This window comes from Aotus nancymaae, unplaced genomic scaffold (genome assembly GCF_030222135.1).
Source record: "Aotus nancymaae isolate 86718 unplaced genomic scaffold, 86718_ANA_hifiasm-v0.15.2.pri h1tg000008l, whole genome shotgun sequence".
NCBI lineage: Eukaryota > Metazoa > Chordata > Mammalia > Primates > Aotidae > Aotus > Aotus nancymaae.
Window position 1 is genome coordinate 65,128,609 of NW_026988419.1, and position 27,966 is coordinate 65,156,574.

General features: G+C 46.2%; 1 protein-coding gene across 1 annotated transcript in view; it reads right to left on the reverse strand.

Annotated features, from left to right (window-relative positions):
• The window catches only part of LOC135273594 (uncharacterized protein C2orf78-like), a 48,625-nt gene extending 29,828 nt beyond the window's left edge, over positions 1-18,797 (reverse strand). Inside the window, exons 1-4 of the mRNA XM_064372783.1 lie at positions 18,647-18,797; positions 11,778-11,947; positions 9,797-9,980; positions 8,865-9,021 (exon numbers count right to left, since the gene is read on the reverse strand). Coding sequence (XP_064228853.1) covers positions 8,865-9,021; positions 9,797-9,980; positions 11,778-11,947; positions 18,647-18,797 — 662 coding nt within the window. The remainder of the gene's footprint in view (positions 1-8,864; positions 9,022-9,796; positions 9,981-11,777; positions 11,948-18,646) is intronic.
• Between the last annotated feature and the right edge of the window lie 9,169 nt (positions 18,798-27,966).

Sequence of the window (27,966 nt, forward strand, 5' to 3'; positions counted from 1 at the left end):
TGGCTTCCCTGGGTTTTTTCTCTTGTCCTTCAGCCTGGAGTGCAAAGTCTTGGCATGGCTGGCTTTTTTGCTCTTTTCCTTCAGGCTGGAGTGCATTGGCCTTATCTCGGCTCACCCCAAGTTCCATCTCCCCAGTTCAAGCAATTCTCCCACCTCAGACTCCCAAGTTGATGGGCTTCATAGTCATAGACACAAATTTTACAACGATAAACTACATGTTTTTTATTTAATTCCTCATATAATGTTTTAAAAGGATGGAGTAAGAAACACTGTGGTTTAATGAGAAAAGTATTAGACTTGATTCTAGTCTTGTGCTGTTTGCCTGGTTTGACTTACATCTCCAAGCCTTGCCTTTTCGTTGTAAATTGTGAATAGTGCTATTTGCCTGAGTACTTCACCTGTGGCAGGTGTGGATCACTGAATGAGACAAGGAATGGAAGCTCTTTGGGAACTCGAGTACTATGGAAACTGTCCTTACTAGTCAGTATCAAGAGTGAAGGCATTTCATTTGTTTCTTTCAGAAAGAAATTTCATTCTTGTCATAGCCTGTTGTTGCTTTCACTCCCTTTTTGTATAATTAAGTTAATTACTGTTGGACATTCTATTTTTAGATAGATGGGTTTTTCTCATTGCAGATTTAACTGTTAGTATCTTTCTTTTCTTTTAATTCACCGTCCAAAACTGCAATTAAGCTGTTAGTATCTTTCCAGGCCTGTAGTTTACATCACTGAGTCTAATTGAGACTACGCCAAGTTTCCCAGAAGCAGTGAATTTTCGCATTCTGTTAGGTGAGTCTTTATAGTATGTTCCTAAAAAAAAGAATTCCTCTTCAGAGTTATTCATTTTCAGGGCAGTGATAATGTTATGCACTTGTGTGTGTCCTTAGGTTACTTAACCCTGTATTTTCTTTTTATAGACAAACTTATTGGTGTCCACTGTACCCATGGTTTAAACAGGACTAGCTACCTCACTTGTAGGTAAGTTGCTGACCCCAGAGGGAGACCATTTTAAATTTGTCTTTGTCTGTTTACAATGGTAATGTAATCCTGTTGTAAAAAAAAGGAACCAGCATAGAAATACATGAAGTAGAAAGCAGTCTTGCTCCCACCCAACGATTGCCACCATTTATAATTTAGTGCACATCTTTTCAGACTCTAAAAATGCAGATACAAACATACATGTGATTCAATGGTATAATAGTTATACATTCTGTTTTTTAATATGTGATAGACATCTTTGAATGTACTTGGGCTCTTCATTCTTTTTAAGGGCTGTTTTCCTTTGCATACCAAGGAACACCAAAGTCAGAAATTTTTGATATTATTAAAAACATTGACATCGTTATCATTTTTATATAAACATTTTTGAATGCATACACCATAGCCCCAGAGGTAATTTCACTCCAAGTAGAATTTCTGAATCAAATCATATGTGTCCTTATGCTTTTCATGGATGTTGCCACACTGTGCTGATTTATGTTTGTTCATTCTGAAAATATCTCCTGAGCATCTGTTATGTGTAGGCACTGTGCTGGGTGCTAGCAAAGAGACTTCAGCTGCCCTGTGCCTCCTAACAGTCTAGGGAGGGAGTAGATATTAAAGAATCACAAAAATGTCTATAGAATTACAACTCTTGACGAGCGCTGAGAAGGAGAGGGAACGTGGTACAATGAGAGCATGGAACAGGGAGGATTTGACTTCAACGAGAGGACTAGAGATTTCTGTGGAGAGGTCTGAGCAACTATCGGAAGTATGAGTAGGTGTTAACCAGATACGACCGTTGTGGAGAGAACTGTGAACATTAAGGATCAGCAAAGCCCATGTCACAGGAAAACATATACTGTGTTGGAAGAAGTGGCCAGGAGACTGGGCCATGGTGGAAGTATGGCATTAAAATGGAGCTGGAAGTAGGGGTAGGAGCTAAAACCATGCAGAACTATGTGTAAGGTTTTTGTCACTATCTTAAGAACAATAGAAAACCGTTGAATTTTTTGTTGTTGGGGATGGGTGTGGGAAACATAATCAAATTTACATTTTCAACCTATCATTTTGCTGCTGAGTTGAAAATACACTGCAGAAGGAAAGAGGTAGAAGCAAGGAGACACGTTAGGAGGTGTTTGTAGAAAGTAAGGCATAATGGTGGAGTGGACCAGGCCATGGCGGTCATTTTGGTGGAAAGATATAGACATATTCTAGAGATATTTATGTCATACTATTGTCAGGAATTGGTGGTGGATTGAAGAGAGTATGGATGAAATGGCTGACAGTGATGGTGACTCCCAAGTTTTTGACCCATTCTGTTGGTTATACAGTACTCTTTGAGATATCACGTTAATATTTTTCCCAATTTGTCTTGTCTTTATCATTGGTTTCTGATAAATACTTTGTCATATTAAGGAAGTCTGTTTCTGTTTTTAGTATATAAAGCATTTTGATAAAAAATGATTCTGTATTTCCTTTTGTTTATTAGTTAAATCATAATAATGTAAATAAATATGTAAATAGATCTTCTGAAGTTGAGTCATCCTTGCATTCTTGAAAAATGTCTTCTTGTGGTCATGGTTTGTCATCCTCTAATAATTGCTGGATTCGATATGCTGATATTTTATTAGGACTTTCATATCTATGTCTGTAAGTTGAAATAGGACCTTTTTTGAAAAAACTTGATTGGTTTTCTTTTCGTATATATAAATGACCCAAATTATGTTGTCTTGTTATTTGATTGATGTAGAAGGCATGAGGCCAGGTGATGCAATTGGATGTAAGTATGAGGGTTGTCACTATTTTTCCCTTTTTATAAAAGTTAAAGGTGGAAATGTAAAGGAATTTCTCAAATTTTGGAGACAAGTTTGTAATTCATTTGTTCCAATATAAGATAGTCTTGCCAAAAAGTCTATAGATGTCTGTGGAAGTAGTGAGATATCACAGCCTGAATAGTGCATTTCGACCTAATTTACTTTTTCTGGGAAAGAGTTGCTTTTTTTTTTTTTTTAATACCAATTAAGGCAGATTTTATTCATCTTTATTTATTTATTTATTTATTTATTTTTGAGATAGGGTTTCGCTCTTGTTACCCAGGCTGGAGTGCAATGGCACAATCTCGGCTCACCGCAACCTCCGCCTCCTGGGTTCAAGCAATTCTCCTGCCTCAGCCTCCCGAGTAGCTGGGATTCCAGGCACGAGCCACCATGCCAAGCTAATTTTTTGTATTTTTAGTAGAGATGGGGTTTCACCATGTTCACCAGGATGGTCTCCATCTTTTGACCTCATGATCCACCCACCTCGGCCTCCCAAAGTGCTGGGATTATACCCGGGAGCCACCGCGCCCGGCCAGACTTGCTTTTTGTACAGTTATTTCCAATAGTTTATGCACTCCTCAGTATTGAATAGGTGCCAGAGACATTGCTTAGAAAGAAAAAACTACATTGAAGACCTTCAGAATGGTCCTATCAGAAAGTCTTGTTTATTTACTTATTTACTTACTTATCTGAGACCGTCTTGCCCTGTCACCCAAGCTGAAGTGCAGTGGCACAATCTTGGCTCACTGCAAACTACGCCTCCCAGGTTCAAACAGTTCTGCCTCAACCTCCCAAGTAACTGGGGTTACAGGCGTGCGCCACCATGCATGGCTAATTTTTATATTTAGTAGAGATTGGATTTCACTATGTTGGTCAGGCTGGTCTGGAACTCCTGACCTAAGGTGTTCCACCCACCTTGGACTCCCAAAGTGCGAGGATTACAGGCGTGAGCCACTGTACCCAGCCCCTTTCACAGGAGCATGTGTCTCAAGCAGAAGCTGCAGTCACAACACTTGTTGCTTGCCATACCTGAAAAGTAGTTGGTCAAGATTTGGGATTACATAGAAGGTTGAGGCAGGGCACAATGGCTCACACTTGTAATCCCAGCATTTTGGGAGGCCCAGGTGGGTGGATCACTTGAGGTCAGGAGTTGGAGACCAGCCTGGCCAATATGGTGAAACCCTGTCTCTACAAAAAATACAAAAAATAGGCCAGGTGCAGTGGCTCATGCCTGTAATCCTAGCATTTTGAGAGGCCAAGGCAGGCAGATCACCTGAGGTCAGGAGTTTGAGACCATCCTGGCCAATGTGGCGAAACCCCATCTCTACTAAAAATGCAAAACTAAGCCAGGCTAGTGGCCGGTGCCTGTAATCCAAGATACTCGGGAGACTGAGGCAGGAGAATCACTTAAACCCAAGAGGTGGAAGTTGCAGTGAGCCAAGATCGTGCCACTGCACTCTAGCCTGGGTGACAGAGCAAGACTCCATCTCAAAAAAAAGAAAAAAAGGTTGAGTTTAAAGCTGGAGGTAGTAAATGCCAAAGAATAATTTAAAAAAAAACTTTTGGCCCTCCCTGATGACAGAGGGACACCCTTCTATACTGCCTTCCATCTCTCTCATAGGTGCCTTTCATAGCCAGCACAACAGTTTTTTTTGTTGTTGTTGTTGTTTTTTGACAGAGTCTCACTCTGTCACCTAGGCTGAGTGTGCAGTGGTGTGCTTGGCTCACTGCAACCTCCACCTCTTGGGTTCAAGCGATTCTCCTGCCTCAGCCTCCCGAGTAGCTGGGATTACAGGTGTTGCACCACCATGCCCAGCTAAGTTTTTGTATTTTTAATAGAGATTTCACCATGTAGCCAGGCTGTACTTGAATTGCTATCCTCAGGGGATCTGCCCACCTCAGGCCACCGAGTGCTGGGATCACAGGTGTGAGCCACCGAGTCCAGGCCAGCTCAACTTTCTGAAGTCCTTCTGAACTATCAGGGAGCGGCTCTGCTGCAGGTCTCTGCAGAAGCAGTCACTGCCCCCTCCGAGTGTGAGAAGGTGAAGTTAGGTGTGCAATGCAGAAGGCTTATGTAATCTATCCACATCCTTTCTCTCCTCCACAAAAGGAAGTATTTGATTATATAATTTTATCAATTTCACTATTCCCAGTCATTTACTATCCCAATTTTCCAGAACACTTTCCACCAACCACTTTGGAAAGGGCTACCTAGGGAGGGTGAGGTGGCTCACAACTGTAATCTCAGCACTTGGGAGGCCAAGGTCGGTGGATGGCTTGACCCTAGGAGTTTGATACCAGCTGGCCAACGTGACAAAACTCTGTCTCAACACAAAATACAAGAAATAGCCTGGTAAGGGGGTGCTCCCCATAGTCCCAGCTACTCAGGAGGATGAGGAAGGAGAATCGCTTGAGCCCAGGAAGTTGAGGCTGCAATGAACTGAGATCGTGCCACTGCACTCCAGCCTGGGCAAGCGGAGTGAGATCCTGTCCAAAAAAAAAAAAAAAAAAAAAAAAAAAAAGGTCAGGGGCTACCTAGCACCTTCCCCACAGCCCTTTCCTCCAAGCACAGAAGACAGCTTCCAGGTGTCCTTGTGTATCACCTGGTCACTGCTGTGTTCCTGCTATGGAACTGGGGGAGCTCAATGCTTAAGTACTAAGTCATATCAGCTCTGTCACATCACTAATGTGCTGAAGGAATTAGAAAGAAGATGATAGTATTCCAGGGAAGTCTCCAAGAATTAATCAACCTGGAGAACTTGCAGGTCAGGTTCCAAACCACTGAATCAAGTTGTCAGAGAGCTCAATAGCTGCCTGGGTCCCAGGTGCTGTGAGGGCCAGACAGGCCTCATTTGTCCATGCTACAGGCACCTGAGCTTTTTCTGTACTCGCCTGGTGTGCAAGCAAAATTATGAGGCGCAGTTTTCACACTTTCATCAAAGTGGCACAGCAGATATTTAGAATTACATCCTGTGTGGGCTTCACAATGGACTCAAGCTGTTCTCCGTCACTGTGGACTCTGCCCCCTGTTCAACCACCACCTTTTTTTCCTTGTAAATGTGCATATTAAGCTTTCAGGAAAATACAGCATTGAACTTTCCACCTTTGTTCTTCCCCCAAGATCTCATTATAATGTCAGCTACCAAGAGAAAAATCCAAGAAGGCAGCTCTCCTACAAACCCCACGGAACCAGCATCCAGGTAAGAGGACTGACCAAATTTGTTCCAACCCTGCAATTAAAATTCCATGAAGCACCTTCAAGGTAAACCACTAGGGAGTGTTTTTATTGGCAGCGCTGGCTCTTGTGTGTGTGGGCCAGGTGCAGTGGCTCACACCTGTAATCCCAACATTTTAGGAGGCAGAGCTGGGAGGATCACTTGAGCCCAGGAGCTCAAGACCAGCCTGGGCAACACAGGGAGACCCCAACTCTACATTAAAAAAAAAAAAAGGACTGTGGGGGAACCCAAATAGTTCAGACTCTTTGACAGTAAAATTGGTCAGAGCTCCTTGCTGTTCTTTGAATTAGAGTAAAAATAAATTTCACAATATAATCTAAAAGAACTCCGTGCTGATTCTTAACATTTAAGCTGGGTGCGGTGCCTCAGCCTGTAATCTCAGCATTATGGGAGTCCGAGGTGGGTGGATCACCTGAGGTCAGGAGTTCGAGACCAGCCCATCCAAAATTATTAAAAGCTGTATCTACTAAAAGTACAAAAATTAGTTGGGCGTGGTGGCACATACCTCTAATCCCAGCTACTCAGGAGGCTGAGGCAGGAGAATCGCTTGAACCCGGGAGGTGGAGGTTGCAGTGAGCTGAGATTATGCCACTGCACTCCAGCCTGGGCAACAGAGCAAAACTGCACCTGAAAAAAAAAAAAAATTAGTTAACAGTCTGAGATAACTTATTCTAGAGAAAACGCATTTAACCAAATATGCCAGTAAATTGAAATATTTCAGTTATTTCTTCAATAAGAGAATATTTCACAAAAATGGTCTGTTTCTTCTAAATAGGATAAATACTAAGATTCTTTTGTCCTAGAGACCATTCCTATATTGAGTTGATAATCTCACTGCTCTTTATGAAATAAAACAATGTGTCTATATGACTTAGTTTGCAATTTTCCAAGTATAATTTATTCATGTTTATTTAAACCTAAATATTTCTTTTTATAGTTATATGTCAAAAAATAGTGATAGGTTTTATGGCTTGCTTAAAGTATAAATGAGGAAAACACACATTTGCCATACCAATAGCTGGTTTTAAGTTTTTTTTAGAGGAAATACTATAATTTAAAAAAAAAGTTGTAAAATATTTAACAATTTCCAGTTACGATTTCCAAAATGTAAAGATTTAAAACATAATTTATACAAAACTAAAAATCAGAAGGATTCATTCTTGCTTTTTTTCCTTTTTAAAAAAAATCAGGCAATTTGTCACAGAAAGTTCAGCATGTGATTGCAGCTGCAGCCTCACTCCTCGTCGGAATCGCTGTCCCTCCACGTGGGGACAGAGTGCCGCATTGAGGACAACAAGACATCTTCAATCTGCTTCTTAGAGTTTTCCTCCAGGTCGGTACTAATTGCTCCAGATTCAGACAGTTTCCACTCCAACTCTACAAGATAATAAGCAAATTACCTAAGGCGCTGTGCTGCAAAGGTTCCCTCACCCTAAGTCCATCAAGCTAGTTTTTTCTGAGTAGAAAATGCAATTATCAAAATTTGGCCTGGCATAGTGGCTCATACTTGTAATCTCAACACTTTTTGGGAGGCTGAGGCATGAGGATCACTTGAGGCTAGGAGTTGAAGACCACCCTGGGCAATATAGTGAGACCCTCATCTCTAAATAATTTTAAAAAATCAACTGGGTAGGCCAAGTGCCATGGCTCAGGCTTGTAATCCCAGCACTTTGGGAAGCCAAGGCAGGTGGATTGCTTAAGCTAGAAGTTCCAGACCAGCCTAGGCAACAGGGTGAAAACTTAGCCAGGCATGGTGGCATGTGCCTGTGGTCCCAGCTACTCAGGAGGCTGAGGTGGGAGGATCACCTTGCAGGTGCAAAGGGTGCCTGGTGTGCAGACGGAAAAACAGGCCAAAGCCACTAATGCAGCTGGCAGTGTCAGGGACAACTGGGCCCCACGGTCTCAGCCTGGGCCTTTCATGAGCGTGCAGAGTTAGGAGAACATCAGGACACATGGCAGCCCCGTGCTTTTACAATTTGCCATCCTGCACCCTTCACCATCTCACTGTGTCAGCGAGGTGGGCATGGCTGGGGTCTCTGTCACCATTTGACAGTAAAGACCCAAAGGGATGGATAGCACACGGCATCTAGTGTCACACAGACTGGGACTGGAATCCAGGCACAGTCTTTCACTAGCTGTGTGACCTTAGGCAAAGGACTTGACCTCTCTGTGCCTCAGTTTCCCCATCTATAAAACGGGGGCTAAAATAATATTCATTGGACACAATTATCTGGATTAGAGGTAACAAATATGAAATGAACATAAGCTCCCCAAGGGCAAGGTTTTCTGCCCTTCTTGTTCTCTGCCATTTTCCACATGCCCAGAACAGCACTTGGTACATAGTAGGTGCCCAATGAATGTAAATAGGTAAAACACAAATGAAATCTGCAAATGATGCTGCTGTTGCTTGTCATTACTGCTGCTGTTTAGGCTCTAGGTGACTTACCTAAGGCCACACAGCTGTTCATTGCATAGCCTGGAGTCCAAGATGGCTCTGCTCATCCCAACCTCATGCTGTACCCTGCACACAGGGAACCACCTTTTTAATGAGCTCTGTCTCTAGCAAATGAGAAGACTCCCCAAGCAGCTCCAGGCTAGGATGATGAGATTCTGATGTCTGCTCCCACCTCAGTAACTAATGGAGGGTGCTAGGGATTTGGGAGCTTTCAGGGGAGGGGGCTCTTCTCTGGGATTTGGGTTCTGTCCAGGCCCCAGCAGGTCAGCAGGGTTTCTCCAGGTAGCTCTGCCCATCCTGTTCCCCCTGGGGACCCTCCATGCTGGAAAAGGGAACACTTGCAGAGATGTCCGCCTAGGAGAAGGGGTGCACGCACCTAAGGAGCAAGGTCCCCCATTTCTGGTACAATGTCCTGTCTCTCCTCAGCTCCTCCAGCTCTCTCTCCAACTGCAGGCCCCGAGGCTGGCCCTGGGCACCAGTCCCCAGAGCTGTCAGTCGCACCTGGGTCTTCCAGGGCTGCAGCAAGATCCAGGCTGAAGAGAGGGATGTGCCAACAGGACCAAGCTGCAGACCCGCTTTACAGGGAGGCAAGGGGTAGCCCCCCACAACCTGTCCATCACCCCCAAAATGGCTATCCAAGAACAGCTGCTGAACTGGGCCACCGCCTCCACCCTCATCAGACCACAGGATCCCACCGGCTCCCACCGTGGCCAGACCTCCCTAGGTGCCCAGGGGGAAAAAAGAACTTGGATTTCTCAGCTAAAGGAGCCAAGCTTTGCTCCTGGATCTGAGCTAATGTGACCAGGGGCCATTTCACAGACCAAGAAACTAAGGCTTGTCTGGGTGCAATGGCTCACCCCTGTAATCCCAACACTTTGGGAGGCTGAGATGGGAGGATCACTTGAGCCCAAGGCTTTCAGACCACCCTGGGCAACATGGCAATAACTCATCTCTGCTTAATAAAAAAAGAAAAAAGAAAAGAAAGTCAGCGATGTCTGGTGGCATGTGGATATAGTTCTAACTGCTTGGGAGGCTGAGTGGGGAGGATCCTTTAAGCCCAGAACTTCGAGGCTGCAGTGGGCTATGACTGCATCACTGAACTCCAGCCTGGGCAGCAGAACGAGACTGTCAAAAAATACAGAAAAAGAGAAGAAGGAAAGAGAAAGAGAGGCTCAGGGAGGCCCGAGGTCACAGGCCGAGCCAGTGGCACAAAGCCCTTTTCCATCCCAAGCAGGGAGAGAGGTAGGAGAGCCAGGGGAGGGACTGGGTGGTCTCTTGGCTGCATCGGCTTCCTGGGCTCTCACCCACCCAGGTGCCTGTAGGCTGCTGTTAGGTTGAACTCCTGCTGGGGGCCTTTGAACCAGCAGTGCAGGATTTTGTGGTCCTGGCTCTTCTCAGCAAGGATCTCACCCTGCACTGATGCGTTCCAGGCTGACTCGAGTTTGCCCCAGCTGTGGAAGAGGCTCTGTACCAAGACTGTCACTGTGGAAACCTGCAATGAGGTGGGGAGGGGACCAAGGCCTTTGAAGACCCTATTTCCTCCCCCTGGGATGCCCTTTCATCTCTTTTCTATTCATCCCTCAAACGCCCTTCAGTGCCATTTCTGTGAGGCCTAACCTGACTAGTGCAGGCAGGCTAGTTGTCTCTACAGGGCCTTGAGGCAAGAAGAGATACTCCTCTCTGTTGCCCCAGCCTTGAACAGACATAACTTCCCTGTCTCCTCTCCAGTTTGGGGAGAGAATCTGACCTCACTGGGTCGCTATTACTAGTAGCAGGATGTCTGTACCCTGAAGGGTACACGCTGGTAGGTGGCCTTCTCTCCCTGCACCATCACTGTGGTCTTTGGGAGTCCTAGGAAGAGCTGGGTGTGATCTGGCTAGTTTTGGGGCTGGGGGAGGTAGGCCACTTGCAGCCCCCAACTGGCACAAGGCCCCACATGGTACTCTGTGCCCTGCTGGCCCCCATCCCTTGTTCACACAACTCAGGGGCCTCACAGGGAGAAGTGAAAAGGACAAGACAGGGTTTGGGCGTGGCTGAGCCTCCAACCCAATACCAGAACTTTGTACCACCTTGTCCCATGTCACTGACCCTCAGTTCCCCACTGCCAACTTCCCCATTTCCTTAAATGACAGTTGCATCCTACCAGATGCTTGAGCCAAAACCTCTGAGCCATAAATTTCCTTTCTGTCACTCCTTTCCCACCGCCAATTCATCAGCAAATCTGGCATCTCCAGGATCTGGACGCTTGCCGGCACCTCCACTGCCACCACCCTGGGCCAGGCAGCCATGCCCTCTGATTGGGTGAAGGGTGGGAGCCGGCTGGTGGTCCACACATCGAGCTCCTGTCTTGGCACCCTCTGCTACACAGAGGCCTCCTCGTGGTCCCTAACATCACCACCGCCCTTGACTCCACCCTGATGCCACCCAGCGCTGCCTCAGAGGGAACTATGCTGCCCTCGGCTGAGCCCAGTCAGTCCCGGACCTTCCCCACCTCCTCCCATCACCCAGTACAGGGAGAGAGTCCGTGCACCAGGTTCCCTCAGCTCTGTGGATGACACTTACGAGTTTTCTCCCAAACCCGTTCTTGCTTCTGCACCAAACGCCTGCAGAGTAGCAACTTCATGACATGCAGTAGTCGGCATAAAAGCGACTTATGTCTGAAAAGTTTTCACTCTTTTGTTTTTGTCAGGTAGAATGTCTATCTACCTGTCTCCAAAGTAGGGTTCCACTTGCTTTCCTATCTTATTTCTCTACCCATCAGCTGCTAAGCAGCAAGATGGGAAATCTAGATCGTCTTTTTTAAGTCTACTTCCCTACATCACTTAAGAACTAACTCTGAGGCCAGGCACAGTGGCTCTTGCCTGTAATCCCAACACTTTGCGAGGCCAAGGCAGGCAGATCACCTGAGGTCAGAAGTTCAAGATCAGCCTGAACAACATGGAGAAACCCTGTCTCTACTAAAAATACAAAATTAGCCAGGTGTGGTGGTGCATGCTTGCAATCCCAGCTACTCAGAGGCTGAGGCAGGAGAATCGCTTGAACCTGGTTGGTGGAGGTTGCAGTGAGCCGAGATCATGCCATTGTACTCCAGCCTGCGCAACAAGAGCAAAATTCCATCACACACACAAAAAGAACTAACTCTGATAGTTGTAGAGACTGGGAGGGCCAAACTTCACACATCTGTGAGCTGCTATCTGCCCACAGGCCTCCGCTTTTGTCTGCCTCTGTACCAGAAAAAGATCTCAGTGGCAGGGGACCAGGCATGTGCTGGGGGCTGAGCACTGCTCACCTGGAGGTAGATGGTAGCTGGGGTGTAGACCTGGATATTGCCTTCCCTGTTGGGGCCCTGACTCCTGCAGGCCACACTGACCACCAAGTCCTTTAGGGTCCAGGCCTTGCCCAGCATCAGCTCCAGGACAGCTTGGAACTCAGCTTGGTGTGGCCAGTACAACCTTTGAGCTGCAGACCATCAGCCATGGACTATCCAGGTTCAAGGTTCCTGTGAGAGACAGAGAAGGAGAATCTGGTATGCAAGGCAGAGAGGAAGCTTCTAGCAGGCAGCAAGAGGTCCCCAGAGTCTCATCACAGCCTTGATGGGAAAAACAGGGAAAAACTAGGCATGAGGGAACTTTCTAGGATATTAGCAATGTTGTGACTCAAGACAGGGGTTTGGATCACACAGGTGTATACATCTGTCAAAACTCAGGGAGATGTATGCATTTCACTCTGCTTAATGAAACTCACGCTGAAACGTTTAGGGTGAAATGTATCAATGTCTACAACTTACTTTGAACTGCATGGAAAAAATTAGAGGGCTGGATAGGTGGAGAGAGAGGTGATGAGGTAAGTGGGGTAAACTGTTAATAGCAGAACCTAGTATGAGAGGATGCTGGTGATCACCGTACCATTCACCCAACTCTTCTGAATGCTTGCAGTTTTTTCCTAATAAAAGGTTGGAAGGCCGAGCGCAGTGGCTCATGCCTGTAATCCCAGCACTTTGGGAGGCCAAGGCGGGAGGATCACTTGAGTCTAGGAGTTTGAGAGTAGCCTGGACCCCATATCTACAAAAAAAAATACAAAAATTAGCCAGGAGTGGTGGTGCACACCTGTTGTTCCAGCTACTCTGCAGGCTGAGGCAGGAGAATTGCTTGAACCCGGGAGGCAGAGGTTTCAGTGAGCTGAGATCAAACCACTGTACTACATAGCCTGGGCGACAGAACGAGACTCCATTTCAATTAAAAAAAAAAAAGATGTGGTCCTGTTGCTTTTCTTAAGGAAGAAAAAAAGATGTGGAAGACTAAGGTGGTCTAGTATGTGTCACAGAAATTTAGGAGAGAACCGGAAGTAGAAAGTACTTAAAAAGATAAAGACATTTTCCAGAATTAATGAAAGACACCGATTCACGCAGATCTAGAAACTTACACAAATCCTAAGTGCATTAAATAAAATAAATCCATACCTCCACATATATTGAAGCTGCAGGATATCAGGGAAATTTGTAAAGGCAGTGGCAAAAGTCAGACGACCTGTGAGATAGTAATGATGAGGCTTACCTACTTCCCAACAGCAGCAAGGAAAGCCAGAAGACAGTGGAATAGTGTCATCAATAGTTAAGGGAAAAAGCGACTCTTCACCCAAAGTTGTTTATAACCAGTGAAGCTCTCTTGTAGGAATGAACTAGATGAATTAGATGAACGAGACATTTCAGACACAGAATGGATGTGTTTGTCACCAGTGGACACTCACTAAAGGAAAGTTAAGGAATTTGCAGCTAGGTGTGGTGGCTCATGCCTGTAAGCCCAGCACTTTGGGAGGCTGAGGCAGGTGGATCACCTGAGGTCTGTAGTTCAAGACCAGCCTGGCCAACATGGTGAAACCCTGTCTCTACCAAAACTACAAAAATTAGCTGGTGTGGTGGCAGGCACCTTAATCCCATCTACTTGGGAGGCTGAGGCAGAAGAGTCGCTTGAACCCAGGAGGCAGAGGTTGCAGTGAGTCGAGACCATGCCATTGCACTCCAGCCTGGGCAACAAGAGTGAAACTTCATCTCAAAAAAAATAAATAAATAAAAAGGGGACTTTGCTTTGTGCAGAAAGGTGATGAACTGATGAAAGGTCTAAGGTTCAAGAAAGCATGGTGGCTAAAAAAGGGGAGTGAAAATCTGAATGAACATTGACTTCACATAGTAATACAAAGAATGTCTTGTTTGGGACATAAGATACAACTAAAAATCAGGACAAAAGAGCACACAAACTGAAGGGGGATTAATTGGAGTTCAAGCATTCTTAGACCTTTACAAAGTATTCAAGAGGTTGGCAAACTTGTACATTTCAAAAATATTTTAGTCAAGGTAACAGTAAAAAAAAAATTTGAGAGTATAACTTTTACAGTAATGGGAGAAAAAACCTCAGTTAATTCAAAAGAAGACCAGATGGAAGAACAAAAAGAAATAGAAAAGCAGGTCTTAGATCCAAACTAAGATTTTAGACGGAAATCTAAAACAGTAATCGCAATAGACTTAAATAGATAACACTTAATACTCTTAACCATATGATCCAGCAATCATGCTCCTAGGTATTTACTCAACTGACTTGAAAACTCATGTTCACACAAAACTTGCACACAAATGTTTAAGCGTCTTTATTCATTATCACTCGAAACTGGAAACAGCCAAAATGCTCATCAATAGATGAATGTATAAACAAGCTGTGGTATATCAATACAATGGTATGTTTTTCAGCAACAAAAGGAAATGCTATCAAGCCACACATAGAAAAACCATGGATGCTAAGTGAAATGAGCCAGTCTGAAAGGGATGTGACTATTTATCCCCCAGCCCCATGATGAAACTTGACCCCAATGTTGGAGGTGGAGCCTGATAGGAGGAATCTGGGTCATGGGAGTGGATCCCTCATGGATAGATTAAAATCCTCTGATATGATCTGGATCTGTGTCCCCACCCAGAGCCCATGATGTTTAATTGTAATCCCCAGTGCTGGAGGTGATTGTATCATGAGGTGGATTTCTCATGAATGGTTTAGCACTATCCCCCTGGGTACTGTCCTCACAACTGATAGTGATTCTTGTAAGATCTAATTGTTTAAAAGTGCATAGCACCTCCTCCTTCACTCTCTTGCTCCTGTTCCCACCATATGAGGCACTTCACTCCCCCTTTGCCTTCTGCCATGATTAGAAGCTTCCTAAGGCCTCCCCAGAAGCAGAAGCCAGCATCATGCTTCCTGTACAGCCCGCAAAACCGAACCATGAGCCAATTAAACCTCTTTTCTTTGTAAATTACCAAGTCTCACGTGCTTCTCTATAGCAACATGAGAACAGACTTAACACACCCTCCTTGAAAGGGAAGGGGGTACATGCAATGGGATGAGTACTCACTCTATTAGTTTACATGACAGCTGGTGGTTAAAAAGAGCCAGTTAAAAAAGTACCTTCCTCCCCTCTCTCTTACTATGTGATCTTTGCACATCGGTTCCTTTCGCCTTTCACCATGCGTAGAAGCAGGCTGAGGCCATCACCAGAAGCAGATGCTGGTGCCGTGCTTCTTGTATAGCCTGCAGATCTGTGGGCCAAATAAACCTCTTTATAAATTACCCAGCCTCAAGTATTTCTTTCTAGCTACACTAAAAGGACTAACGTAACGTTCTGGAAAAGGCAAAACTATAGAGACATTAAAAAGATCAGTGGTTGCCAGGGGTTCAGGGGAGAGTGGAAGGGTTGAATACGTGAAACACATGGGACTTTCAGGAAATGAAACTATTCTGAATGATACAATAATGGTGGAGAGATGATAATAGGGTTTAATTAAAATTCATAGAACTTAATGGCACAAAGAGTGAATCTTTCTTTTTTTTTTTTTGAGTTGGAGTCTTTCTCCGTCACCCAGGCTGGAGTGCAGTAGTGCAATGTCGGCTCACTGCAACCTCAGCCTCCTGGGTTCAAGCAATTCTCCTGCCTCAGCGTCCTGGGTAGCTGGGATTATAGGCATGAGCCACCATGCCTGAATGATTTTTTGTATTTTTAGTAGAGACAAGGTTTCACCATATTGGTCAGGCCGGTCTTGAACTCCTGACCTTGTGATCTGCCCACCTTGGTCTCCCAAAGTGCTGGGATCACCGGCATGAGCCACCACGCCCAGCCAGGAGTGAATCTTAATATACACAAATTTTACAAAATCTTCAGAGGGTTGGGGGAATCCCTGGATGAAATGCAGAATGGGACAAGGCAATCTAACTGCAGGACAAATGTATGAAACAACCTCACAGAGGAGGTTTGGGGGAAATGTGCTAACCTAAGTAGCACTGAAAATGAGTGGAGTCCATGACGTGAAGGGCAAAAGGAGCTATACACAAGCACTGTCACCAGTTGATAAAGTCACTTATCACATGGGTATTAATTAACAGTTGAAACACTGCTATACATATACAGAGAACTGAACAGTTAAATACACAGATGGCAGATGGTAGGAGCCAGGTTTCTCACTGTCAGCATGGGAGGTTACAGATAAGTGGGGGCACGGGTGAGTTCACGCAAGAATAATCCATGAGGTAATGGATTAGAGTTGGAGTCATCACTGTGAACTCATCTTTAGTTTAGTTTGTTTTTTGTTTGTTTGTTTGTTTGTTTTGAGATGGAGCCTCGCTCTGTTGCCCAGGCTGGAGTACAGTGGCACAACCTCTACTCAATGCAACTTCTGACTCCCGAGTTCAAGCAATTCTGCCTCAGCCTCCCAAGTAGCTGGGATTGCAGGCATGCACCGCCATGCCAGCTAATGTTTTTATTTTTAGTAGAGAAGGGGTTTCGCCATGTTGTCCAGGCTGGTCTTGAACTCCTGACCTCAGGTGATCCACCTGCCTCTGCCTCCCAAAGTGCTGGGATTACAGATATAAGCCACTGTGTCCAGCAATTCCTGTTTAATTTAATTTAGATACGGATGCTTATGAACAGAAATATTTAGGTAATGTATATGCATGGAGTAGTACATACATACACATTTCCTTGCTCTGTCAGTTGAGGGAGGCTTAAAAAGGAATGACACCCAGTAGCAAAGAACACACTTGTCACTCAGATATTGATTTCTAATCTCATTCTCCAAAAAACGAACCAGGGCTCTTCGAAGAGATGGCTGATTCTAAAAATGGAGCAGGAAATGTAGAGGATAAGCCTGGAGCATCTTGTCATTCCAGAAAGCAGAAAACTGCTGAACAAACAACACAAACCCACAATCATGAGAGTATGTCAGAGGTCCAGGAGCCAACTGACAGATCTCCCAGTGGCTAGAGCTGGAACAATTTGAGTAACAAAATAAATATTGGATTATAACCCAAAATATAAACTACATATCTATGATTTCATACTGATAAAGAAATGATTGAATAACTAATTTGCCAGGCATGGTGGCTCACGCCTATAATCCCAACATTTTAGGAGGCCAAGGTGGGCGGATCACCTAAGGTCAGGAGTTCAAGACCAGCCTGGCCAACATGGTGAAACCCCCATCTCTACTAAAAATACAAAAATTAGCCGGTTATGGTGACACGTGCCTGTAATCCCAGCTACCCAGGAGACTGAGGCAGAATTGCTTCAACCTGGGAGGCAGAGGTTGCAGTGAGCCTAAATTGTGCCACTGCACTCCATCCTCGGTGACAGAGTGAGACACTATCTCAAAAATTAAAATAAAAATCAATGAACTAAAAACAAGTTCTAGAACTCTAATAAGGAAACATAAACGTTCAAAAAAGTGCAAAACAAAAAAATCTATACAATTAAGATAATGTTTCTATAATTATAACTTGTAGTTAAAACATTGTTGATTAATTTTTTTTTGAGACGGAGTCTCACTGTCACCCAGGCTGGGGTTCAGTGGTGTGATTTCAGCTCACTGCAACCTCCACCTCCTGAGTTCAAGCGATTCTCCTGCCTCAGCCTCCCAAGTAGCTGGGACTGCAGGCACCCAACACCATGCCCAGCTAATTTTTGTATTTTTAGTAGAGACAGGGTTTCACCATGTTGGCCAGGCTAGTAGCAAACTCCTGAGAACACTGGAACCTGAAGGTCAGGAATCTGAGGCTAAGACGGATTGTGGGAAATGGTGGGAATCCGGCAAGGAGAAAGTGAGGCAGAATGGGAGGATGGGGTGGGGGATGGGGCAGTGAGCTGGGTTAGGGAGGATTAGAAATCAGAACCTTAGGAAGAATCCAGAAAGGAACTGTCCTTAATAAGGTGTGTGCTACAGCCAGGTGCGGTGGCTCACGCTTATAATCCCAGCACTTTGGGAAGCAGAGGCAGGTGGATCACCTGAGGTCAAGAGTTCGAGATAGCCTGGCAAATACGGTGAAACCCTGTCTCTACTAAAATACAAAAATTAGTCAGGTGTGGTGGTGTGCACCACTAATCCCAGCCACTCAGGAGACTGAGGCAGGAGAATTGCTTGTACCTGGGAGGTGGAGGTTGCAGTGAGCCGAGATCGCGCCACTGCACTCCAGCCTGGCAACAGAGCAAGACTCTATCTCAAAAAACAAAAACAGGGCCGAGGGCGGTGGCTCAAGCCTGTAATCCCAGCACTTTGAGAGGCCGAGGCGGGTGGATCACGAGGTCAAGAGATCGAGACCATCCTGGTCAACATGGTGATACCCCGTCTCTACTAAAAATACAAAAAAATTAGCTGGGCATGGTGGCGCGTGCCTGCAATCCCAGCTACTCAGGAGGCTGAGGCAGGAGAATTGCCTGAATCCAGGAGGCAGAGGTTGCAGTAAGCGTAGATCGCGCCATTGCACTCCAGCCTGGGTAACAAGAGCGAAACTCCGTCTCAAAAAAAAAAAAAAACAGAAAAAAAAAAAGAAAGAAAAAGAAGGCGCGTGCCAGGGTTGAAGGAAGAGTTTTGAAGACCCTGGGAGTGAGAGCAGGGGAGAGACAGGGTTGGCGGTGCAGTAGGGTGCTCATGCAGCATCAAACAGAAGATGAGAGGAAAACAGAGCCCTTCTCCTCCAATGCCAACTACTCCTCTGAGTCCCAGGCCACCTGCTCCTGTGTCTGCTGACCTACTGACCTGTCTCTGAATCCTGCTGGAATGCTGTTCCTCCTGATCTCTGCCCTGCCCCAGACCTTTCACTAACACCACCACCCCCACTGCCCAGCGCTCACCAGCCCCACTGCCCCTGACCATAACCTGCCCCATCCCAGACGCCCCTGCTTCCATCTCATACCCTCGGTGACCCAAAGGGGACCTGGACACGCAGGTGAAGAGGGTGCTCTTCTGGTTCCTCCTGCTCAGGTGTCCCAGTTGCACAATCATGAGTGTGAGGAAATGTTGGATATGACACAGATTCTATTTATCAAGCCGTTTCACACTGTGGTTTACCTAACAGTGTTTTTGTGGGGTCATCCATGGGGATTTGGTCTTCCCTGCAGACCAAGGGCCTGAGCACAGATTTGCTTTCTTTTTTTTTGTTTTTTTCCCCGAGCACAGATTTCTTGAGCAGCCTAGAGAAGCTCTGGTCTCACCAGTCCACACTAAAATCTGGGTCCTACCCGCCCTGCTTGGCCCAAGCACAACGAGGTTGACAGGATGGAAATAGTGATTTTATAATATCAAAAAGGAAGGATGTCATGGGCCAATGGAACACAATAGAGAACCCGGAAATAATCCATGCATTTATAGCCATGGATTTTTTTTCACCAAGGCACCAAGAACATACCTTAGGGAACAGACGGTGTCTTCGATAAGCAGTGCTGGGAAAATGAGAGCTATCTACGTGTGAAGAGTAAAACTAGACCCCTATGCTTCACTGTATATAAAATCAAATTAAAATTAATTAAAAACTGACATGTAAGAAACTACAGGTCAGGCGAAGTGGCTCATGCCTATAATCCCAGCCCAGGCCTAGGTGGACAGATTGCCTGAGCTCAGGCATTCAAGACTATCCCGGCCAACATAGCGAAACCCCGTCTCTGCTAAAAATACAAAAATTATCCAGGTATGGTAGGGCACACCTGTAATTCCAGCTACTAGGGAGGCTGAGTGAGGCAGGAGAATTGCTTGAACCCAGGGGATGGAGGTTGCGGTGAGCTGGCATTATGCCACTGCACTCCAGCCTGGGCAACAGAGTGAGATGACTCTGTCAAAAACAAAGAAACAAACAAAGTGAAGAGATAACCTACAGAATGGGAGAAAATTTTTGCACACTATTCATCCAACAAAGGATTAATAGCCAGAATATCTAATAACTCAAAATCAAAAATCCTAAATAATCCTATTAAAAAATAGGCAAATCCCATGGCGTGCCTGGCCCTGCAGTCTCCACGCAGGGGAGTCCTGCCAGCAGCTCCACCCTGCGCCCAGCCCAGCCTGCAGGGACTCGGCCTCGCCCGGCGCCACCGGCGGCCTGGACCCCTGGGACTCCTCAAGCTGGCGCCTCTTGTCCAACTTGTGACCCTCACCAAACACCCTGCGGGCCCAGGCGGGCCAGGGACAGGGAGTCATCCAGACCAAAGCCATGACATCGTGCTGCCCTCGTTGCCAGCCCCGCCCAGAAGCCACAGACTCAAGGCAGGCAGCCATAGTCGGACGGATGGACAGACAGGCCGAGCCTGTGGGACTGCCGACTCCAAGTCCCCGGTGGTTCCCCCTCATCGCCCTGCACCCACCCCCATCACTCCTGCCCCCAGCGGCGGCCTCATGTGCGAGGGGGCTGCCTTCACCTCAGTGCCTCAGTTTCCCCAGCTAGAAAACAGAGACAGACCAGCCCAGTGGCCAAGAGGAGCCACCTGCGGAGCCCCACCCGCTCCCGCTCGCCCCCCCCCTCACCCCCCCGGTCACCACCCCCACCCCCACGCCCCCTCCTGCCCCTGGCCCTCTAGGTGGCCGGAGGTCTGGTGAGGATGGTTTTCTTTATTTTATTTTATTTTATTTATTTATTTTTTGGATGGGGTATCACCATGGCCAGGATGGTCTCCATCTCTTGATCTCGTGATCGCCCGCCTCGGCCTCCCAAAGTGCTGGGATTACAGGCACGAGCTACCGTGCCCGGCCATGATTCAGTAATTCTAACGAGCTCCCTGGTGATGCCAGTGCTACTGGTCTTTAGACCATACTTTTGTACTTTTGTAAGCAAGGATACTTGAAGCTAAAAAGGAAGGTTTTTTTCTTTTTTTTTTTGGAGATGGAATTTCGCTTTTGTTACCCAGGCTGGAGTGCAATGGTGCGATCTCGGCTCACCGCAACCTCCGCCTCCTGGGTTCAGGCAATTCTCCTGCCTCAGCCCCCTGAGTAGCTGAGATTACAGGCATGCGCCACCGTGCCCAGCTAATTTTTTTGTATTTTTAGTAGAGACGGGGTTTCACCATGTTGACCAGGATGGTCTTGATCTCTTGACCTCGTGATCCACCCGCCTTGACCTCCCAAAGTGCTGGGATTACAGGTGTGAGCCACCGTGCCCGGCCATTTTTTCTGTTTTTTGAGACAGGCTCTCACTCTCTTACTCAGGCTGGATTGTAGTGGTGCAATCTTGGCTCACTGCAACCTCCACCTCCCAGGTTCAAGCGATTTTCTAGCCTCAGCCTCCTGAGTAGCTGGGATTACAGGTATGCACCACCAGCCTCGGCTAATTTTTGTAATTTTAGTAGAGAGAGGGTTTCACCATGTTGGCCAGACTGGATTCCAACTCCCTGACGTCAAGTGCTGGGATTACTGGCACGAGCCACCACAACTAGCCCCTCTTTCTTTTAAATAAATTGATTGGAGCCGCATTAGAAGAAGAGTTTTCTTGGGTCACATAAAATACACTAACAAGCCTGTAATCCCAGCACTTTGGGAGGCCAAGGCAGGCAGATCACAAGGTCAAGAGATCGAGACCATCCTGGCCAACATGGTGAAACCTCGTCTCTACTAAAAATACAAAAAAATTAGCTGGGTGTGGTGGCACGCCCCTGTAGTCCCAGCTACTTGGGAGGCTGAGGCAGGAGAATTGCTTAAACCTGGCAGGCAGAAGTTGCAGTGAACCAGGATTTTGCCACTGCACCCCAGCATAGGCGACAAGAACAAAACTCTATCTCAAAACAAACAAACAAAACACCAAATATCTGTTTGAACACTTGCTTTCTATTCTTTCAGGTATATACTCAGAAGTGGAAGTGCTGGATCATATGGTAATTCTGTTTAATTTTTTTGAGGAAATGCCATACTGTATTCCATACCAGTTGCACCATTTTGCATTCCCAGTGACTTGTGTCTTTTAAAAGGTTATTTTTAGGACAAATGAAGACTAGACTTAAGGAAGGCAAGAGTGGATGCAGAAATATATGTTAAGAGGCTCTTACAATTAACCATGAGATTGATTATGGTAGCTTGTATCTACATAATAGCAGTGGAAGTGGGGAGAAGTCACTAGATTCTAGTTTTGTTTGAAAGGCAGAGCCAAATGGATTTGCTGATGGGATTAGTTTGGGAGTATGAAAGAACGTGAGAAAGCAAGGATGACTCCTAGGTTTTTGGCTTGAGCAACTGAAATAATGAGGTTTCCATTTACAAATGTGGGAAAATTTGCAGAAATTGAGGTGGATAAATTAGGAGTTTGTTTTGGGACATGTTAAGTTTAATATACCTATTAAACATCCAAACAGACAAAATGAGCCTGATGTTCAGGGAAACGTGTGGGTTGGAGAGAAAATTTGAAAGCCATCAGAATACATAAATGGCATTTAAAATTATGAGATTTGGGCCAGGCATGGTGGCTCACACCTGTAATCCAAGCACTTTGGGAGGCCAAGGTGGGTGGATCACTAGAGGCCAGGAGTCCGAGACCAGCCTGGGCAACATAGTGAGGCATTGCTATGGAAAAATTAAAAGTAAAGCAACACAGAGAGACCTTATCTCTATTTAAGAAAATAATAATAATAGCTGGGCTTGTTGGTGCATGACTGTAGTCCCAGATACTCAGGAGATTGAAGCAGGAGGATCACTTGAGTCCAGGAGGTCCAGGCTGCAGTGAGCCATGGTCGTGCCCCTGCCCTTCAGCCTGTGCAGTGAGCCATGATCGTGCCCCTGCCCTTCAGCCTGTGCAGTGAGCCATGGTCATGCCCCTGCCCTTCAGCCTGGGCAACTGATACAGTTTGGCTCTGTGTCCTCACCCAAATCTCATCTTGCAGCTCCCATTAATTCCCACACGTTATGGGAGGGACCTGGTGGGAGATGATTGAATCATGGGGGGGTGGGTCTTTCCCATGCTGTTCTCAAGATAGTGAACGGGTCTCACCAGATCTGATGGTTTTAAAAATGAGAGTTTCCCTGCACAAGCTCTCTTCTCTTGTCTGCCGCCATGTGAGACATGCCTTTCGCCTTCCTTCATGATTGTGAGGCCTCCCTGAACATGTGGAACTGTGAATCCAGTAAAACTCTTGCTTTTGTAAATTGCCAAGTCTCAGGTATGTCTTTATCAGCAGTGTGAAAACAGACTAATATTGTTACAACTGAGTGAGTTACAAGGAAAGAGCCACACTCTGAGTTCCAACTGAGGGTCCTTTATTGCCCTGCACTGAGAGTCAGCTCCTGCTCAAAATCTCTTGGCCCCGAGGAAGGGGCTTGATTCCTTTTTATTCCTTGCTTAAGAAAGGGGAGGGGGAGCATAGCTGAAGCAGAATTTACAAAAGCAGAACAAGCAAGTTAGATAAAGAGGCTGGTAACTAGGAGGCAGGAGGTTCCCATGATTGCTGGTTACCAAGGGGGGTATTCAGTACTTGCATAGAATCAATCAAGGGGGTATTCACAATAGCAAGTGGGCTTGCCAAACAGGATATGGTTAAAATGGTTATATGTCTCTATAGTTCTAAGCACAGCGTGACTCAGGTATGCACTCAAGGGAGAAATGGTGTGAGCAGTCAGTTGGAGGTTAAGATGGAGTCTGTCTGGCTCTCAACAAGATGGAGTCTGTCAGCCTAACACAGGGTAGGTTAGCACAATATGATGACAGAGTAAGAGCCTGTCTTAAAAATAAAATCATCTGGGCATGGTGGCTTGAGCCTGTAATCCAGCACTTTAGGAGGCTGAGGCAGGTGGATCACCTGAGGCCAGGAGTTCAAGACCAACCTAGCCAACGTGGTGAAACCTCATCTCTACTAAAAATACAAAATTAGCCAGGTGTGGTGGTGGGTGCCTGTAATCCCAGATACTCAGGAGACTGAGGCAGGAGAATCACTTGAACCCAGGAGGCAGAGGTTGCAGTAAGCCCAGATCATACACTGCACTCCAGCCTGGGCAATAGAGTAAGACTCCATCCCAAAAAAAAAAATAAAATAAGATAAAATGAAATAAAATACATCAAAAAGGAGAACACTAAGGGCTGAACCCTCTCCCAGGGAATGTCCCATTCAGGCAACAAGAAGGTAGTGAGAAAACAGCAAAGAACACTGAGGAGACGCCAATGATCGGGGAAGAAAGTCAGGTGGGCTGATGTCCTGGAAGCCAAATGAAGAAAGTGTTTGAAGGGGCCAGGCGCAGTGGCCAATTTTCAATTCTTGTTTTACATCTGCATCTTATTTGATACAGTTGACCATTTACTCTGAGGTGACTTTCCTCAAATCACCTGAGGCCAGGAATTCAAGACCAGCCTGACCAACCTGACCAACATGGTGAAACCCTGTCTCTACTAAAAATACAAAAAAAAAAAAAAAAAAAAAAAAATAGCTGGGTATGGTAGTGCGAGCCTGTAATCCCAGCTACTAGGGAGGCTGAGGCAGGAGAATTGCTTGAACCCAGGAGGCAAAGGTTGCAGTGAGCCGAGAGTGAGCCACTGCACTCCAGCCTGGGCAACAGGAGTGAAACTCTGTCTCTATATATATATTTAAATATTTATATGAAATATATATTATATATATTAAGTGTTTGAAGGAAGAGGAAATGGTCAACTGTGTCAAATAAGATGCAGATGTAAAACAAGAACTGAAAATTGGCCATTCCTCTTGGTGACCTTAAAGTTATTTCTGCATGGGCGTGGTGGCTCCCGCCTGTAATCCCAGCATTTTGGAAGCGTGAGGTGGGCAGATCACCTGAAGTCAGGAGTTCGAGACCAGTCTCATCAACGTGGCAAAACCCCGTCTCTACTAAAAATACAAAAATTAGTCCGGTGTGGTGGTGTGCACCTGTAATCCCAGCTACTCAGGAGGCTGAGGCACGAGAATCGCTTGAATCTGGGAGGCAGAGGTTGCAGTGAGCTGAGATTACACCATTGCACTTCAGGCCGGGCAACAGAGCAAGACTCTGACAGAAAAAAATAATAAACTAAACAAAGAAAGTTATTTCAAAGGATTGTCTGAGAGGTAAAAACCTAACTGCAGTGAGTTCAAGAGAGAATGGGAGGAGAGGGGAGTTGGAGACTGTGAGAAGGCAGCACTTTTGCTGTAAAGGGGAGTAGGGAAGCAGTGAGGGATCTAGAGAGGGTCGGTTTTTGTTTGCCTTTGAGATGGGAGAAATAGCAGTACAGATCATGATGGGATAATGCAGTCATCAGAGGGGAAAGAGATGAAGGGGGGATTACTAAATCTATGTCCTTAAGCAAACAAGAGGTGATGCCACACGGGTGGAGGGGTTGACCTTAGCTAAGGTGCAAAGTATGTGGGCTGTGGAATCTCTCTTCCAAACGCAGTGGAACTCAATCCAGGCTGTCTCTGGATTTCCCCAGACCACCTCCAGCTAGTGTTGTTCTGAACTTGGCCACCAAAAGTTGAGATTACTGAATGTGCATCTGTCTTCCATTAAGCCAGCAGCCCTTGATAGGCTGTGTCAAAGTCGCCTCTAAATTCTTCATTCCTGCAAACTCTGGGCCAGAGTATGGGCTTATTGAATTAGTCCGAAGAGACACAAAGCAGCTGCTATGCAGCTGGTTTCACAAAGGGGGGCGGTCCTAACCCTGCGTTCTGGGTGTGGTGGCTCACACCTGTAATACTAGCACTTTGGGAGGCTGGGGCAGGCAGATTACCTGAGGTCAGGAGTTCAAGACCTGGCCAATATAGTGAAACTAATATAGTGACCAGACTGGCCAATATAGTACAGTAGTTTTGTAAAATACAAAAAGTAGCTGAGTGTGATGGCGCACACCTGTAGTCCCTCCCAGCTACTCAGAAGCCTGAGGCATGAGAATCATTTAAACTCAGTAGGCACAGTGAGCTGAGATCACGCCACTGCACTCCAACCTGGGCGACAGAGTGAGACTTCATCTTTTTTTTTTTTTTTTTTTTTTTTGAGACAGAGTCTCACTCTGTTGCCAGGCACCAGGCTGGAGTGCAGTGGCACAATCTCGGCTCACTGCAACCTCCACCTCCCGGGTTCAAGCAATTCTCCTGCCTCAGCCTCCTGAGTAGCTGGGACTACAGGCACATACCACCACGCCTAGCTAATTTTTGTATTTTTAGTAGAAACAGGGTTTCAACATGTTGGCCAGGATGGTCTCGATCTCTTGACCTCATAATCCACCCGCCTCGGCCTCTCAAAGTGCTGGAATTACAGGCTTTTTCCTTTTTTTTTTGGAGACAAGGTCTTGCTCTGTTGCCTGGACTGGAGTGCAGTGGCCCAATTGCAGCTCACTGCAGTCTTCACCTCCTGGGCTCAAGTGATCCTCAGGCCTCAGCCTCCTGAGGAGCTAGGATTACAGGCATTCATCACCATGCCTGGCTAATTTTTTAAATTTTTTGTAGAGATGGTGTCTCCCTATGTTGCCCAGGCCGGTCTGAAACTCCTGGCCTCAAGTGTCCTCCTACCTCAGCACTCAGATCTAGAGTGCTGGGATCACTGGTGAGCAACCATGCCAGCTTCGAATATTTCTAAGAGAAGTCAGAAACGTGACCTCATATGTAAAACTCTCTAGTTCTCAACACTGGCCACAATTTGAGATAAATAGTAGATGAGTGTTCCCCAAAAAATCAACATAGAGTTACTAATGACCCAGCATTCCCACTCCTAGACAGATTCAGAGAAATGAAAACAAGTGTTTAAGCAAACCCTTGGACAGACACATTCACAACAGCACGATTCACAACCTCCAGAAGTGGAAACAGGATGGCTGTGGTGGCTCCCGCTGTAATCCCAGTGCTTTGGGAGGCTGAGGCAGGAGGACTGCTTGAGGATAGAAATTTGAGAACAGCCTAGGCAACATGGAAAAACCCCATCTCTACTAAAAATACAAAAGAATTAGCCAGGTGTGGTGGTGTGTACCTGTAATTCCAGCCTGGGGAGGCTGAAGCACAAGAATCATTTGAACCCGGGAGGTGGAGGTTGCAGTGAGCCAAGATTGCACCACTGCACTCCAGCCTGGCCAACAGAGTAAGACTCTGTCTTGAAAAAAAAAAAGGCCAGGTGTGGTGGCTCACACCTGTAATCCCAGCACTTTGGGAGGCAGAGGTGGGTGGATCACCAGAAGTCAGGAGTTCGAAACCAGCCTGGCCAACATGGTGAAACCCGATCTCCATAAAAATACAACAATCAGCCAGATGTTCTGACGTGCACCTGTAATCCCAGGTACTTGGGAGGCTGAGGCAAGAGAATCACTGGAACCTGGGAGGTGGAGGTTGCAGTGAGCTGAGATTGTGCCATTGCACTCCAGACTGGGCAGCAAGAACAAGATTCTGTCTCAGGAAAAAAAATAAATAAATAAATAAAAAGAAAAAAAAAAAGAAAAGAAAACTTATGTAGAGATGGGGTCTCGCTCTGTTGCCGAGGCTGGTTTCGAACTCCTGGGCTCCAGCAATCCTCCCACCTCGGCCTCCCGAAGTGCTGGGATTCCAGGTGTGCACACTCGGCCCTTCACTGTACTTTTCTCTTCCTTCTGAATGTATGTGTAACTCCTAAGTATCAAGTTTTTTCCTTTTCATGTGTCATTTTAAAAATAAGAAGCAATAGAGTCATTGTAAAATAAGAAAAAGAAAAAAAATCACTTCCTTAAAATGTGGTGGCCTTGCGTTCTAGGGGCCTCGTCTGCTCACACATCCACAGAGCGCAAAGCGTTGACATAAAGGACACCCTGCAGTGCCACTGCTACACCCCAACTCTGGGGGCCTCGATGGGGGGGCCCTGACCATGTCCAGGGCCAGGTCTGGGGGATGTGAGCGGAATGCCAAGATACATAACATCTGTCAGTACCGAGCCGGGACCAATCATATTGGAGCTGGAGGCAAAGGTAACATCAGGAATGCGTCCACACCCCCTCTCCCCACCCCCATGCCCCACCCTTTTTTATGAGACCTGATGTTGCTCTGGTAGGATCACAGGTTACTGAGGCCTCAAACTCCTTCCTTTTTTTTTTTCTTTAGAGGAGGGGTCTTGCTATGTTGCTGCCTGCACTGCCTCTGGGTTTTGTTTGTTTTGTTTTTTGAGATGGAGTTTCATTCTGCCCTCAGGCTGGTGGCCCCAATCATGGCTTGCTGCAGAGCCTTGACCTCCCTGGGCTCAGGTGATCCTCCTGCTTCATGCTCCCAAG